The sequence below is a fragment of the Colossoma macropomum genome, unplaced genomic scaffold (genome assembly GCF_904425465.1).
Source record: "Colossoma macropomum unplaced genomic scaffold, Colossoma_macropomum, whole genome shotgun sequence".
NCBI classification, from domain to species: domain Eukaryota; kingdom Metazoa; phylum Chordata; class Actinopteri; order Characiformes; family Serrasalmidae; genus Colossoma; species Colossoma macropomum.
This window is the reverse complement of record NW_023494792.1, coordinates 38,218,459-38,234,837: the sequence shown is the minus strand read 5'-3', so window position 1 is coordinate 38,234,837 and position 16,379 is coordinate 38,218,459. Positions and strand designations below refer to the sequence as shown.

At 40.2% G+C, this 16,379-nt stretch overlaps 1 protein-coding gene across 4 annotated transcripts in view; it reads left to right on the top strand.

Annotated features, from left to right (window-relative positions):
- The window catches only part of etv6 (ETS variant transcription factor 6), a 37,827-nt gene extending 24,484 nt beyond the window's left edge, over positions 1-13,343 (top strand). For 3 of the 4 annotated variants that reach the window (XM_036577104.1, XM_036577103.1, XM_036577102.1), the window contains exons 3-8: positions 5,600-5,764; positions 6,928-7,062; positions 8,829-9,449; positions 10,281-10,423; positions 10,575-10,675; positions 12,809-13,198. In XM_036577104.1, coding sequence (XP_036432997.1) covers positions 5,600-5,764; positions 6,928-7,062; positions 8,829-9,449; positions 10,281-10,423; positions 10,575-10,675; positions 12,809-12,911 — 1,268 coding nt within the window. In that variant the 3' untranslated portion in view covers positions 12,912-13,198. Of the gene's footprint in view, positions 1-5,599; positions 5,765-6,927; positions 7,063-8,828; positions 9,450-10,280; positions 10,424-10,574; positions 10,676-12,808 lie in introns of all 4 variants that reach the window. The other variant, XM_036577101.1, reaches the window with a different exon arrangement.
- Positions 13,344-16,379: the final 3,036 nt, after the last annotated feature.

The window sequence follows — 16,379 nt, the reverse complement described above, 5'->3', positions numbered from 1 at the left end:
GTGTGTGTGTCACACAGTGTGCTCTGTGAATAGAGTCTTTGAGGGGGAGTTGTGAGAGCAACAATGAAACTAGATAGCAGTGATCTCATCTCCACTCTGCTCCATTCATCCTCAGTGCCTGGGGGTTGCCTGGGCAACACCATGCACCTCCTTGAGTCAAGAGCGCTCTGTGTTCAGGAGCTCCCATGATTCCGTGGGGCGAGAATTATGCCATCAGACCAGATTAGATACCCACGTAGCTGCCGTGGGGGGGTTAGGATCTGGGGGTTGAGCTTTATCTTCCATCTTGTTTTGCTGTTCCAGCAGAAATGGAAATAGAACAGAAACAGCATGGAAAAACACAAAGTCCTGACCAATGTATTGTTTGGCTAAGAACATCATCCAATATTAAGGTTCCACAGGTTTATCTGTAATGAAGCACCAATACAGTTGCTTGTTTATAATATTGTGTGCTAACTTAGCAGTTGCTAGCATCTTGTCTTTTTTCAGCAGTACAATCTGAACTGGTAAACTTGTGCACAGAACACCATCTTGGTAAAACAACAACAACGTAAATGGAAAATACATCCAAACCTAAAGTTCAGTGTTAGTATAACATGTTAAACATTTCTTTGCCATTAGTTTAATGCTCATCTGTAAACGGTAAATGTTCAGGCACTGTTTAGTAGCAAAATTAACTTGGAAAAGAACCGAGGCTCATGACGTTTGGCATAAAGTTTTTGCAATTCCGAGTACAGGTGGAGTGTTCACACCACTCAAAATGAACTAAAGTAAAGAAAAAGCATGATTGGTCTGCACCAAACAAGGTCGGTTTTAAAGCACCCTAATAAAACTGCCAAGAATGATGGGAAGTTCTACCCCTTTGCCTTATTTAACACTTTGTAGACTTTTTTTTTAGTTGAATAGTTTTTGACCGTAGTAAATTATGTAAAAAGATATTAATGGTTATCTGCATTTTAGCTCCTTAAAATCAGTAACCGTAAGATTTTCTTATTGGTCAGGCCCTAAAAAATGCTGAGCTGAACTGTTACATTTCCATCTCTGCTTGAGTTCGCTGTATGTCTGGTTGATGCGGCCTTCTCAAGCACTCTTGCACTCTTGCACTCCTACATCTCTGTCTCCACCTCTCCGTTCCTTCCCCCTTTCCTTGTCTGCTCGCTCCCTCGGTGCTGACTGTTGATAAAACCCTCTGCATCACCCCAGCCTTACCGCAGGAGGCTTCCTGTTCTGAAACTGAGCCTGTGTGTCTGTGTGCAGGGGCAGGGGAAGAGGAGGGGGGGTGGCTTCCTGTTCGAGTACGTTGTGGGAAGTTAAGTTTGGGCTTCTTCTTCCTCTCCTTCCTCCTGTGGCTAACAGTCTCTCTGAAGGCTCTGTGCAGATGGTCACTGCTGTGAGCTGGATCCAGTCCCACTGACAGGATCTCATAGGTCTGTTAACCACATGACCTATGACTTTAGCAGGACTGAGAATTGCTCTCTGCATCGCCAGTGTCTGGAGGCACTCACACAGCTGTATACATTGGATATGTGATTGAGATGTCGTTCAGGTCGTCTTGAGAGCAAAGGGACTAATTGTCAGTGTTAAAACTAAAAGGCTTTAGTTTTAGAGGCAAGTTGAAAGAGTGGTAGAAAGAAATTGGTAGCATAATAGTTGCCCAGTAGGGCTGTTTTGATTCTAGGATTGCACCAATAAAAAATGGCTTTTCAAGGGATCTTTAGTAAAAGCAATGAATATACAGAGAACCTCAGACTCTCAAAGAATGTGTCATTCTTTAATGGTTCTGCATAGCACCAAAAAGTGAAAGAATCTTTTCTGATACTATATGATATGGTAGCAAAAAATTAAAATCATGTCATGGTCTGAACGCCCAGTGTTTATTGAACATAGAAAAATATTCATTCACTCGTTACAGAATAATTAAAACCTCTGATGTTCAAAGTCAAAAGAAAATTCTTCTATTGTTAAATAATTAAGAGATTAAAAAAGTCCTGAAGAGAACCTCAAGAGTGAGATGTGGAAAAACAATATAGTTTAACATTCAGAACATATGCAAATACATGGGTTACACCTTATATTGATTTTTTCTAGGACAATATAAGGTCATGTATCTTACCAAAACTATGAACAAAATCATGTGAGCATGTACGGAAAACCACAGTAGATACTTATAGGTAGCTACTTATTCTGACTGAATGCTTACTTAAAGAACACTGGCCAAATGCATGTTTCATTACAAATAGAGCATTATTAGTCCTGTTTAACTGGATTTAGCGCAGCGCAGTGGTTCAACATTAAATAAAAATCATTTGTACTCATTTGCATCATTTGTACAACTGGAGTATGTTTTTGCCTCTTTCAGCACATCAGATGTCAGAAAAAATGAAACAAATGAAATATTGTGTATTGTGAAAATGTATAAGTATTGTGGTATTTTTACCATATTCCCCACCCCTACTAGCAAAATACCATTTGTTTCAGATTTTGTTTTTGTTCTTCGAAGCTGTAAGGAGGCTTAAACTGGTTAGCCAGCTTTAATAATTCAAATTATCAAAAGTTACAATATTGAATTGTTTCACTTTGTAATATTGAACAATTGTGTACCAGTACTGGCCAGTGAGATGGCCGCTGCAAGAGAAAAACAAAACTTTTGCTGTGTGAATATGGGGTAGTGAACAGTGCAGCATAGGACTCTTTAAAAGAGGCCTCATTAATATCAAACAAAATACATAAATGACGGCTTTGTTTGGAGTCAGTATGAAGAAGGGGTTATACTTGTAGCATGGTTTTTGGGGGGGGGGTCCAATTCCCTTTAAGACGATGACGGTGCATGCATGCTGAGGGTCAAAGATACCAGCTGTTGGACGGAGAGAGGAAGTGTGGGAGTGCTGCCACTGATAAGCGAGGCGCATGCCAAGACCGTCCACACACTCACAGCTACACATGCTACAGTGCCTCGGACAGCAGCTGCATTGGCCAAAATTAGACTGGGTAAACATTTGGAATTCAGACGGTTATGTGCAGTTTATAAAGGGGAATGCCTCAGTAGATGTCTGTAGCCAGCATCACAGCACTTAAAATCTATCTTTGCGATGTAGAATACTGTGCATTACAAAGCATGCAGCCAAGAATTACAGCAGAGTTTCTTATTTGCATGGATGCAGAGTTTTGAAAGTCATCGTGCTTGAAAATTCTGGGCGATGCCCCAGTGCAGATGTTTTGTCTGTCATGTTCCCACGCTGACTGAAATGTAGTAAGCACTAACAAAACAAGTGTTCCAAAGTGTCCTAAAAAGCACAAATAAAATGGTTGTGGATGCATGCTGTTCACCAACTTTTACGCTTATGTTTTCTTTTTCTTGAATATTCTAACACATTGATCACACATTGTATTTTGTATTTAGAACAGATTTTTCAAAATTCATTAATTATTCAATCATTAAGGTGTCATTAAAGTCATTCAGAGTGGTTTGATGTGATGTACACCATTTTCCACGAGAAACCTGATAGTAAGGCAAAATAATCCCCAAAGAAATTGGGGTAAAACAGAAATTTGATATCCCACTGTTCTACCATTTTTAACATTACATTTTAAAACCTAAAAGACATGTAGGGTTACTGGTGAGTTAAGATTATAAATTAAAATGTAGCTGGTATAGTGTTGTAGGTAACACCTCTGCCTTCTGTGCTGTAGACTGGGGTTCAATTGCCTACCTGGGCAAGCACCCTACACTATACCAATAAGAGTCCTTGGGCAAGACTCCTAACACTACCTTCGCCTTTTGTGTAAAATTTTCAAATTGTAAGTCACTCTGGATAAGAGCGTCTACATAATGCAATAAATGTAAATGTAAAATAGCTATATTTGTGCTGTAGACAAAAAGAAATCTGAGCTGGAAAATTTCTCTGCAGTGCACCTTTTCACATCAAACCACTCTGAATTAACTTTCTTTAGATCTTAATGACCAACTTATGCAGAAATTTTCAAAAATGGTAATTCCCCTTACCTAGCACCTGATCTTTCATGACAAAGCAAGACATTGGTGCTTCTAAATGGTGTATGACGAAGCATGCAATGTAGTGTAGTCTTCTTTGCTGCTAAAATTGCTGTAATAAGTGATGTGTGATCTTGTGAGAGAGAACTACAGTAGAGACTGATTGAACACAAGCAAGAGGGCTCTGGACACTATGTGTGTCACAAATGCCTATGGCAGCAGACATCAAGGTTTCAGTTTTGATCAGTGGCTGTTGATGGCAAGACACTCCTGATATTTATAAAGTTATATGTTAACTTCCAACCACTTCAGTGTTTCACATATAGAAGAAAGGACTGGGAGTTTTACCTGAAAGCAGCTCTGTGAAACTCTTTCAAAAAGAAAACAGGATCTGTGTTCATGACTGAGGCCATGCAAACTTATTAGGCACCCATTATTTGCTGATTGAATTGTAACAATTAAAAGTGAATTGTGAATTGCTTGCTGCCAATGAGACAAAAGAGGATGAGATGAAAATATTATACACCCTTCTGTGATTTTTCAACACAAAACACACTTGTGGAATGTACACTTTTCCAGTTCTTAGACAGATCCTGTATCATATCTACTATACCCATCTTAGAAGCAGAACTCCTGGAACTGCGAGCCTTTGAGAAAGAAACTCTTATTCTGGGCTGTAATTATTTGACAGAAACTCTGGTTAAAACAAGATGAGGCAAGCATAGTTTAGCCAGGCCACAGGTGCAGCCTGTGGGAAACATTAGCTTGAATAAGGAGATCGACTAACTTCCCACAAAACCAGTTAGCTGTAAATGTTTATCCTCAAAATTGGCTAGTTACCTAGCTAACAACAAAAGTTTCAGTGTTGTATGTAAACCATTCATGTAGGCAGCTATACATGATTATTACTGGGAGAACAGTGCATGAGAACTGCCTCATTATGGCAGCAAGTAAAAGTAACACGAGATTCTGAGATATGACTTGTGCTCTTTGTGATTTTCAGTAACTATTAGTAATCATTTCACTGTACACTTCCTCCATTTTAGAGTGTACCGTGGAGCAAACAGTCTGTTCAGTGTTGGGAAATGCATAAACAATAAGCAGAAACAATATTGACAGTGTGTGTATAGTAAGCAAACTCAACAGGAGTTTAAATCAACCTTGCACATGCTAAATTGTAGCTCTGGTCTTTGAGAATATTAATGTGCAGTGGTTGTGCAGTCAGAGATCAATATGGAGTCTTTGCCTTTATGGCCAGAATTTTGACCACATATTGATTCATTATATTTTTTTGCTATTTTTTCAAGAGACATTACAGGTTAAAGGATTATGTCAGCTTTTTGCCTACCTATACAAAAGAGTAATACACTTAATGAGTTTAAGTGTAATTAATTTGTGCAGAGGTTTGTGCAGTTTAGGTGAAGACAGACTCCTTTTTTGTTGTTTCTGCATTTTCATTCCCTTTCATTTTTTACTCACCACTATCACAGCACTTCTTGGTTTTAAAACACTGCTTTGTTTTACTGTTACATTACTCGTTATTTGAGCCCACTGTTGTGTTTTAAGTCATTAACATTTTCTCTCCACTGTCTCTGGCAAAACCTGCAGGTCTACAGCCTGTATTCTGGAGCAGAGAGGACGTTGGGCAATGGCTACGCTGGGCAGAGAGAGAGTTTGCGCTACGGCCCATCTCAAGCGGAAGCTTCCAGATGAATGGCAAGGCCCTCCTTCTGCTCACCAAGGAGGACTTCCGCTACCGCTCACCCCATTCAGGTGACCTACAGTACTGTGTTGTTGATTTGGGCAGTAAGCATTTATTTACTCAGAAAAACACTAATATTTAAAATGAATACAGTTCTTATTGCTGCTGCACATTTCTGCACATAACACGCAATAATAGTGAAGGGATTATATCATTTGGCCTGACTGACATTGTGACCTGGTAGGTTAAACTCAACTAGACAGAACCAATCATGAAAAAACTTTAACTCTGGTGCAGAGTTTAGCAAACAAACTAAGGGAGAAAACAGAAATGGTTTGAGCTTTTCAGAAATGGAACATGTAATTTTGATATTTATTTAAAGCCAGGTGACAAAGTCAGGAGCATTTTCTTGACTCTAGGTTAACTCTGTTTTTCTGTGGTTTTCCTACAAAATCAACATTTGTTGTCCTGCGAATATACAAAACCAAACACACACACAGACATGCACATATTTGCACACATGCATACTGCTTTAGAGTGCAAAGGCCATTTCCTGAGAAGTAATGTTTAATTCTGCTTCTCCTGTGAAATTATACATTGGTCATTTCAGCACGATTGTAAAATGAGACTTTATTGGCTAAGTGCAGGATTGAAGGCACAGTAGACAGCAATGGTGTTTGAAGCGGGGGCTTTTTTGTCTGCATAGAACATGGGAGGAAGTTAAGAATTGGGTAAACGTTTGATAAGGAAGTGTTAAGCTAGCCACAACTGTCACCTGGTAGAACTAGGAATTTCCCTCCCCGCATCAAGCTGACCAGAAACTGAGAACTGAAAGGTATCTTGCTTTGTTTATGTGTATGTGTGTGTGTACTAGTGTTCTGACTTCCTTTATGAGACTCATTTCCTTGAAATTCTTGCTGGAAGCAGTTCAAAATACAGATTTTCATAAGATACCATGTGGGAGGAAGTTCCTCAAATGGTATCACTTTTGTCCATTCCACTGTCCTCAAAATAAGGTCCTATGCATGTGTATGCATCTTTTTTTTTTGTTTCTGGAACCAAGGTTAAGGTGTCATGGTAGAGAATAATGAGCTAAATCATGCACAGATAATGTTCAGTAAAATTTAACATTATCAGAAAGAACTGGGGGTACTTTGGCTATGCTTTATGGACATTTAACTCCAAAGGTCTTGAGAGATCTCTCTTTGAGTCTTGCTTTTTGCTGGTTCCACAGGAGACGTCTTATATGAACTCCTGCAGCACATTCTAAAGCAGAGAAAGCCCCACTCATCATTCCCTTCCACATATTACCCCGGAAACCCCTTCCACTCTCTGCCTGAAGCAGCACTTCAACAACACAAACTTGAGGGTAAGTCTGTTTAGTGATATCACATGCTATAGTGTCTCAAATGCAGACCAGATGTTATTCTTTTTTGTCTCGAGTTCTACACCAACCAATAATGCAATACGAATTATCATCGAAATGATCACGAAAGATGAATAAATTCAGTGATCCGGTTAAATCCACATTGAACTCATCATATTCTGTTCTTCTCAATCTGTGCTTCAATATGCTGTACACTAGGCGCGATGCATGCTAATGCATAAAAATGCATATATTGAAGTAAGCACAAGTAGCCTGCAGCCGAGCTCTCGAGGAAGTACAGAACCTAATCTCTCGCTGTCCGGTGACTATAAATACGGAATTTGCCCACTTCCTTGTATAGCAAATTGACTTTGAACTCTCTATCATTGAGAGCTTTGGAGACACAGATCATAAACATTGGGTGTACCTCGAATCAGCAGGTGGACCGGGAGGAAGTGGCGGTTTGGAATGTTGACAGGAAAACCTGTTGTACAAGGAAATGCACCTGTATTTAAATAGCATGTCACGAGGTCTTGCAGTCTTTCATGTTTTGCTCAAAAGGTAGTCACATCTGTCACGTTGTTACTGTTCAGTTGAAGAGTCCATTAAATATATTTGATTTTCAGCCAATGAATGAATGAATGCATTCTTGAGACGCATTGAGTGCTGAAACTGTCTGTTCCCTGTGCCACACCAAAGATTTCGGATTTATTCAGTGTTAAAACTGCTACCTCTCACACAAACACACATTTCCTTTTGTATAAATATTGTATGTTATTTTCAAACTATGCAAGTGAAGGACTTTAGAGTTCATAGACATTTGTCTATACACTGCTGTCCTGTGAATGACTCGATTCTTCATGAGCAGTAACAGTATACATAAAAAGTAAATTATACATTATACATTTTTAAAGCAAAACATCATCTCTCCAGTACCAACAGAAATGACACGTGCTTAAGGGGCCCTCTGCTGGACGTAATGTTCTCTACATCAGTGATTTCCAACCCTGGTCCTGGAGTACCACCACTTTTTAGAAAGGCTGATAGAGGAAATATTTTTACATTGAAATCGTAATTTAAAAGAATGCAGTTTTCAAATTGCAAGACCTGCAGTTTTAATTACAGCCTGTTTAATCGGCAACATTGTCTTAAATTTTGAGTGGGGAAATGTAACCTAATAACACTGAGCTTGTGAACTGCCTCTAGATGAGTTTATGTGTACAAGACAACACAACCACAATTAACTGACATTCTGGCACAATACATTCAACACAGCTGCAAGCTAGAAAAAGTGGATTTTCTGGTCTTCTTGGCCAAAATAACAGGTTAACAGTTAAATATTTTACTCACATTGTTATGCCCTACTTTTTAAGGCTTTATATGACCACATGAGTATATTGTATCATCAGTTGTTCTAGACAACTGAACAACTGCATGTATCATAAAAAAAATAATTTTGACCAATTATAAGAAGGCTTATTTATACAGAACAACATGATTAACTAGTATATAGTAACTGCATAAACCACAAGAAAGTAGCTGACTGGATGACGAATTGAGTTTCTAAAAATCTTGGTAGTTTCATAGCTTTATGAAAAGAGGAACTACTTTTCTGATGCATTTTGTCAGTTCTAGCTGGTTTAAAAAGACTGACTAAATATCAAAATATCTTGATGCATATTGTGTATTGTGAAGCATTGTGATGTTATATTCTTGCCTTACCGCTCACTATTAGTGATAGACCCATACTTCACTTTTCTGTCCATTAGAAACGGTACTTCGGACCCCACGTGGAACAGACACCCTCCCCCTCCACCCCCCAACAATTGAGCTCCGGCATCGCTCGCGCTCGCCTCACCACACCGCGCCCAGACGCTCACCTGCTGAACCCACACAACCCCACCTCCTTGCACCAGGGGAGGACCCCCAGCAAACATCCTCTCAAATGCCTGACAGCAACAATCATCTCCCCGAGGACCTGTACCCGCTTTCGGTGTCGCCCACGGCCCCCAATGGCCACTGCCCAGCACCCCGTGAGGCTCAGAGGCCAGGAAGTCCCTGCCAGGAGGAGGCAGCACCACCCCGAGTCATCCAGCTGATGCCCAGTGCCATCATGCACCCACTGCTTCTCAGCCCTGGGCGAGGAGGGGTGCCGGGGGACTTCAGGCATGGCCGGGCAGCACCCCAGGAAAACGGCCGTGAGGTCAAGGGGCATCATCACCACAATCACCACCATGCCCATCATCATCCTTCTCACCATGCCTTGAGCCTGGCAGGTCACCAGCAACCGCATCAGCTCCACCAGCAGGATGACGCACGCTACCGCAACCAGATCATCATGCCCGTCTCTCCTCCAGAGGAGCAAGGCATGCCTATTGGACGCATTGCTGGTAAAACCACATTGGCTTATTAATAAATACATTTAAAACCTTCTGCGCCTGTCAGAAACTACACTGCAAAAAGTGGCTCGTCAGATCTACCTAAAACAAATTACTTCATGTGGTCACAATTACCTACTTTTATCCAACCTAAATAAATACTTTGAATGAACGATTCTTTCAATCAGAGTAGTTTATTAGGTTGAATAAAACTAGTTCAATTGCTTTGTTACCACATGAAATATTTTTTTTAGGTAGATTTGACGAGCCACTTTTTACAGTGTACTTCACACCACCATCCTTTCCAACTTTCCATCTATCAAGAGTTCATGAACAAGAAGCAGAGTACTTTTCAGAGTACCTTGGATAGCAAAGAAAACAAACAAACAAATATTTGACCAAATCTCTTTTTGTCATATTTTGGACATATTATGAGAAGAGCCAGTTCACTGAAAAAACAAGTAGCTTTCAGTAATTGAAGGTAAAAGAGAAAGAGAAACTTTTAACTAGCTTGAAAAGTTTGCTTTTTAAAAATTCTATTAGTGTATTTATCATTTTGCGAGTTTAGACCATGCTTTCAACATATGGTGCTAATATAAGGGGTAACCGATTAAGGGAGAGCAGATAACTCTGAGAACCTAGGCTGGAGTTCTGGGTGGCTTCTGCCGGGAGCTAAAAGGGTGGACCGTTTGAACTGTGGTACGACTGATTGGACTGAGGAACAGGGAGGAGATGGGTTGGAAGTGAGGATTGCGAAAACTTCATCACGGCAAACGGTATACATACATTGATACATTGCTTACTGTTACTTTCAGACGAGAATAATAAATGCTTTGTTTTTAGACTGCAGACTTTTGTGGGACTATGTGTATCAGCTCCTCTCCGACAGCCGCTACGAGAACTATATCCGCTGGGAGGACCGTGAAACCAAAGTTTTCAGAATCATCGACCCCAACGGCCTGGCTCGATTATGGGGAAACCACAAGGTATTTTATGTAATCATGTTTGTTTTTGCAGAAATGTATATTTCATTACTAAATATAATTAGTTGCTGAACCTAATTCATTAATGAGTGAATGAGTTCTTTAGCATATCATTGCTATTTCATGAAACGTTTCCTCTGTGCTGTGTTTACAGAACAGGACCAACATGACATATGAGAAAATGTCGAGAGCACTAAGACACTACTACAAACTGAACATCATCAGGAAAGAGCCAGGCCAGAGACTGCTGTTCAGGTGAGGGGGGTTAAAAAACAGTTCTTACACTATTTACAAGATAAGTACCATATTGTTGTAACAGTTCTTTTTCTTCTTCTTGTGCTAATACTTTTCTGCAGGTAATACAAATAAGAATTCTCAAGATTTTGACATAATTAAATCAGTAAAATGTAAATTAAGTCATTCAGAGCGGTTTGATGTGAAATGCTCTGTTCTAAAGAAACTTACTAACTCTGACTAACAGTGGAGGTGATTGGAACCAGACATCTGAAGTGTTTGATGTCTCTGAAAGCTCCCTCAGAGAAAATTAATACATATAATGGTTATGAATACGTTGCCTGATGCCTGAGACGTTGTTGTTTTGTAGTTCTGAGATAAGGCTAAATATGTTGTTTAAAAATCCATTCCTGGCAGACAGGGGGTAAAGAAAGGGTGCTGTAAGGCAGTCACACAAGAAAACCTACATTTTCTGATGTACCACTATTTTAGCATTATCAACATTACATACAAAACTCTGAAGACGTGTAGGTTTATTGATCTTTTTGGATAGTGATTAAAATGGCATTTGTGTTTCTGTTACCACCATTACAAGGAATTACATGCTAAATATTTCTCTACAGTGAACAATTTTAGCTCATTTGAGCTCATAATGAGGGCTAGAAAACAGACATGGAAAGAAGGCAGCATTAGACGATTGGAACAGAACCTCTGTCCAGTATATTGGCCAGGCATTTTTGTGCTCTTCTTTGTGCCAACTCTCTCAACAGCGCCATGCAAGTACATGCATATGGGCATACATTAAAAACAAAAGTCAGAAAGTCAAAACACTACAAATTACATTATGTTTACATCACAGCGATTGAGTTATGCAGAAATTCTGGTATATCTATTTAACATGCAGACTCCACTCCAAACTTTTCTGAAATTTAATTTAAAGCAATGAGCTGTGAGAGGCTGTACATTATGAAGTGATTGTTAGGCATGTTTTCATTGCTTAAAGTGATTTCTTTAATCTTTAATCTCTTAATTTCTTTTCTTTAATCTCATTCTCTACTCTACCCTCTTTCTAGCTTTTTCTATGACTTTTTAACTTTTCATACTTGAGAATTCCTTTTTTTCTTTGTCATGCCTCCAGCTAAAAATGTATTATAGCTGCTATAATTTATTTGTATTAAATACACTACATAGCCAAAAGTCTATGGAAACTCAAGTCACATCTGTATGTTCTTGTTGAACATCTCACTCCAAAATCAGAGGCATTCATTTGAAGTTTTCCCTTGGCTGCTGGAACAGCCTCCACTCTTCTGAGAAGGCTTTACACATAATTTTGGAACATGGCTGTGAGGATTCACTCCCATTCAACCACCTGAGTGAGGTCAGGCACTGATACTGGCCTGCCTTGTAGTCTGCGTTCAAATTCCAATTCCTGCAGTTCTTCCACGACAAACTCGCCACACCATTTCTTTATGAAGCTCGCACTGTGCATGGTGGACATCACACTGAAACAGGAAAAGGGCCTTCCCAAAACTGTTGCCACAAAGTGGATGCACACAGTTCTCAAGAATGTGACTGTAAGCTGTAGAAGTATGTCAGCCTAGTATTTCTCGACTGAGTTGTTGCTTCTAGATGTTTCAACTTTGCAATAACAGAACTTACAGTTGACCAGGGCAACTCTAGCTGGGCTGAAATTTGACAAGCTGACTTTTGGAATAGGGGCAAATTGTGCTGTATACTGAAAGTTACTGAGCTCTTTAGTATGACCTGTTCTATTGTCAGTGTTTGTCGATGTAGACTGCATGGCTGTAGGCTTGAATTTATATACATATTAGCAATGGTGTGGCTGAAATAGCCAAATCCACTAATTATAAGGAGGGTCTACATACCTTTGGCCATGTAGTGTATGCAATGTATTTGAAACATTTTAAACTTGGAGATTTGAAACTATTAACATTTAAAGACTATAGTCATTTTCACACTCAATCATTTTGCGTAAGCTTTTAAGAATACTTGCCTTTCAAGCTCTGTACTTAATTCAAAATGCATATCTAGTTTTAACTTTAACTGGATTGTTTGTTGGTGCATATAGTATACTGTGGCCATGATAAAAATACATGTATTTCTCATGTGCTCTTGTGTGTATATTCACCACAGGTTCATGAAAACCCCAGATGAGATCATGAGTGGACAGACAGACCGTCTGGAACATCTTGAGTCGGACACAGACGAACAGATATACGTGAAAGAGGAGTGCTGAGTCGTGCTGCACGTTGAGATGAACTTTTAAAGCCGTAGATGCCTCACCAACGTTTTGCTGACTTCAGCATCAACCAAGCCGGCCTGGACATTTGCTTAGATTAACTGAGAAGCAATTCTAAAGAGACATGGATATGTACTGCACTGTTTTCTATGCTGATTCTCGATAATCTAATTGTTTTTTTTTTCTTTTATTTTATGGTATGTGCTTCAAAAAAAGCAAACTTCAATACGACAATCATTTTAATGATAAATATTCCTTTTTTAAAATCGTCTCTTTAAAATTCCTGGCACAACGAATGATTGCAAGCTTTTCCATAAGGGATTTTTCTTGCTTGTTTTTTGTTAAGTGTGTATTGTACACGTACACACTGCAATTTGTGTAAACAAGTCATTCAAGAGATTAATTCAAGAATACATTTTAATGACTGAGTCTGTTTTTTCATTTATTTCATCTTTTTATAGGTTGGTGTAGCTTAGCGCGTAACACTGCTGCCCTCCAATGAAGCAGACCATGGTTCTAATCCCTGCCTGGGAAAGCATACCATGCTACTCCAATAAGAGTACTTTGACAAGAGAACATTTTTAAGGCACACAGAACCTAAAGTTTGTCCCTCTAACAATGATCTGATTATTATAGCACAACACTTCATTTCCCAATTCTGACGAGTCTTGCAACGAGCAATAGCTCCTATGTGGCAACCACTGATACAAATACCCCCCCACTTTCTCAAATCATGCTTTTGCAGGCCACAATTAAATGCCTAAACGTTGATGTGTAATGCAAGCTTGCAGAACAGTCATGCTGTATTTCACAGCAGAGCTGCACTCTTTATCCTCTACAACATAAAGGTAACATGACAACAAAGTAGGCTGACCAAAAGTATGTGGACTCCCCTCCTAACTACTGAGTTCAGGTACACTATATTGCCAAAAGTATTGACTCACCCATCCAAATCATTGAATTCAGGTGTTCCAATCACTTCCATGGCCACAGGTGTATAAAACCAAGCACCTACCCATGCAGACTGCTTCTACAAACATTTGTGAAAGAATGGGTCGCTCTCAGGAGCTCAGTGAATTCCAACATGGTACCGTGATAGGATGCCACCTGTGCAACAAGTCCAGTCGTGAAATTTCCTCGCTACTAAATATTCCACAGTCAACTGTCTGTGGTATTATAACAAAGTGGAAGCGATTGGGAATGACAGCAACTTAGCCATGAAGTGGTAGACCATGTAAAATGACAGCGGGGTCAGCGGATGCTGAGGCGCATAGTGCGCAGAGGTCGCCAACTTTCTGCAGAGTCAATCGCTACAGACCTCCAAACGTCATGTGGCTTTCAGATTAGCTCAAGAACAGCGTAGAGAGCTTCATGTAATGGGTTTCTATGGCCGAGCAGCTGCATTCAAGCCTTACATCACCAAGCGCAATGCAAAGTGTCGAATGCAGTGGTGTAAAGCGCCGCCACTGGACTCTAGAGCAGTGGAGACGTGTTCTCTGGAGTGATGAATCACACTTCTCCATCTGGCAATCTGATGGAGGGGGGATTATGGTGTGGGGTTGTTTTTCAGGAGTTGGGTTTGGCCCCTTAGTTCCAGTGAAAGGAACTCTTAATGCTTCAGCAGACCAAGAGATTTTGGACAATTTCATGCTCCCAACTTTGTGGGAACAGTTTGGGGACGGCCCCTTTCTGTTCCAACATGACTGCGCACCAGTGCACAAAGCAAGGTCCATAAAGACATGGATGAGCGAGTTTGGTGTGGAAGAACTTGACTGGCTTGCACAGAGTCCTGACCTCGATTTGATAGGACATCTTTGGGATGAATTAGAGCAGAGACTGCGAGCCAGGCCTTCTCGTCCAACATCAGTGTCTGACCTCACAAATGCGCTTCTGGAAGAATGGTCAAAAATTCCCATAAATGCACTCCTAAACCTTGTGGAAAGCCTTCCCAGAAGAGTGGAAGCTGTTGTAGCTGCAAAGCGTGGGCCGACATCATATTAAACCCTATGGATTAAGAATGGGATGTCACTCAAGTTCATATGCGTGTGAGGGCAGACGAGCGAATACTTTTGGCAATATAGTGTATTTCAGCCACAGCCATTGCTAACAGCACATCTAAAATCAGGCACATAGCCATGCTATCTCCATAGACAAACACTGGCAGTAGAATGGGTTGTACTGCAGCCAGTCCTCACAGTTTACTGCTCATTTACCTAATGTTAGATAACTAAGATGGCCACTCCAGTTTTTCATCTATAGATACCACGTTCTCTCTCCCGCCTAACCAGAGCTGAAGTAGCAGCATCAGTAGCTTCTTTTAATAACATTCAGGTTTTCAGAGCACGGAGACTGAGTGAGTACTAAACAGTTTTAGCAGACACCCTAATCCACAGAGATGTAAAACAGGAGGCGAGTGTAGAGTGAGGAGTCGTGCAAAGTATTTTTAATGGTATAACAGTAATGTTAGTGGTTGTGTATAAATAAGGCAAAACACTCTATATACAGCCCCAGGACACATATTGTGATCGGATTACAATTCACTTAACCCACATTCGGAGGTGGTCAGAGATGGATCCTGGCCACATTTAACACAAGTGTAAACAGAATGCATTTCATTATCCGCATACAATTACGTGCTCTGTCTGCCATTACTTTCACTTGAACTCTCACCCCTCTGGGGTCTTGCCAATCCGAATGAATACATTCCGATTACAGATTAAGACTGAGGTGTTTACATGAACACTCTATTCAACAATCTGATGAAAATATTCGTTTATATGCTCACTACAAGTAATCCGATCCAAAATGACGCGCATGCGTGGAGTACCCCTTAGAGTAAACGTTACCATGACAGCGAACATCACGTGAGGTCCACTTTTGCCAGAGCCGGTTTATGAGTTCTGTGCTTTTCATATGAGGCGACGCACATGCGCAGAACGTATTTACACGTTCCGATTGGAAATGTAATCCGATACAGGCGTTTACATGGCTATTATTCTTCTATTTAACGGATTATTTACAGGATTACCCACCTCGTTCAATCGGATAGAAATTGTATTCCGAATGGCCTCAATCGGATTAGACTATTCCGATTGAGCTATTAGTCAGATTATTAACGGATTATCAGGCTGCATGTAAACGTGGCTCGTGAGATCTTGAAGGCACCTGAAGGGGAAATGATGAGGCCAAGTGGACGAAGGCTTGTTGAAACCAGTACTGAAATGCATGGCAAAACTGTGCAATGCTTAGCAGGGTAATAGTCGAAGCTGAACCACACAACTGACAGTGGAGCGGTGAAAGACAGGGCAGTCATAATATATAGTAACCTTTAACATTGCTTGTCATTTGGTTAAGAGCAGGGAAAATACTGAGAAATTCATAAGGCTTCATATTGAACACTAAGTTCCCACCGGTGCAAAAATACAAGCTATGGATAGTACGGATAATTTAATGGTGAGTTTTCTT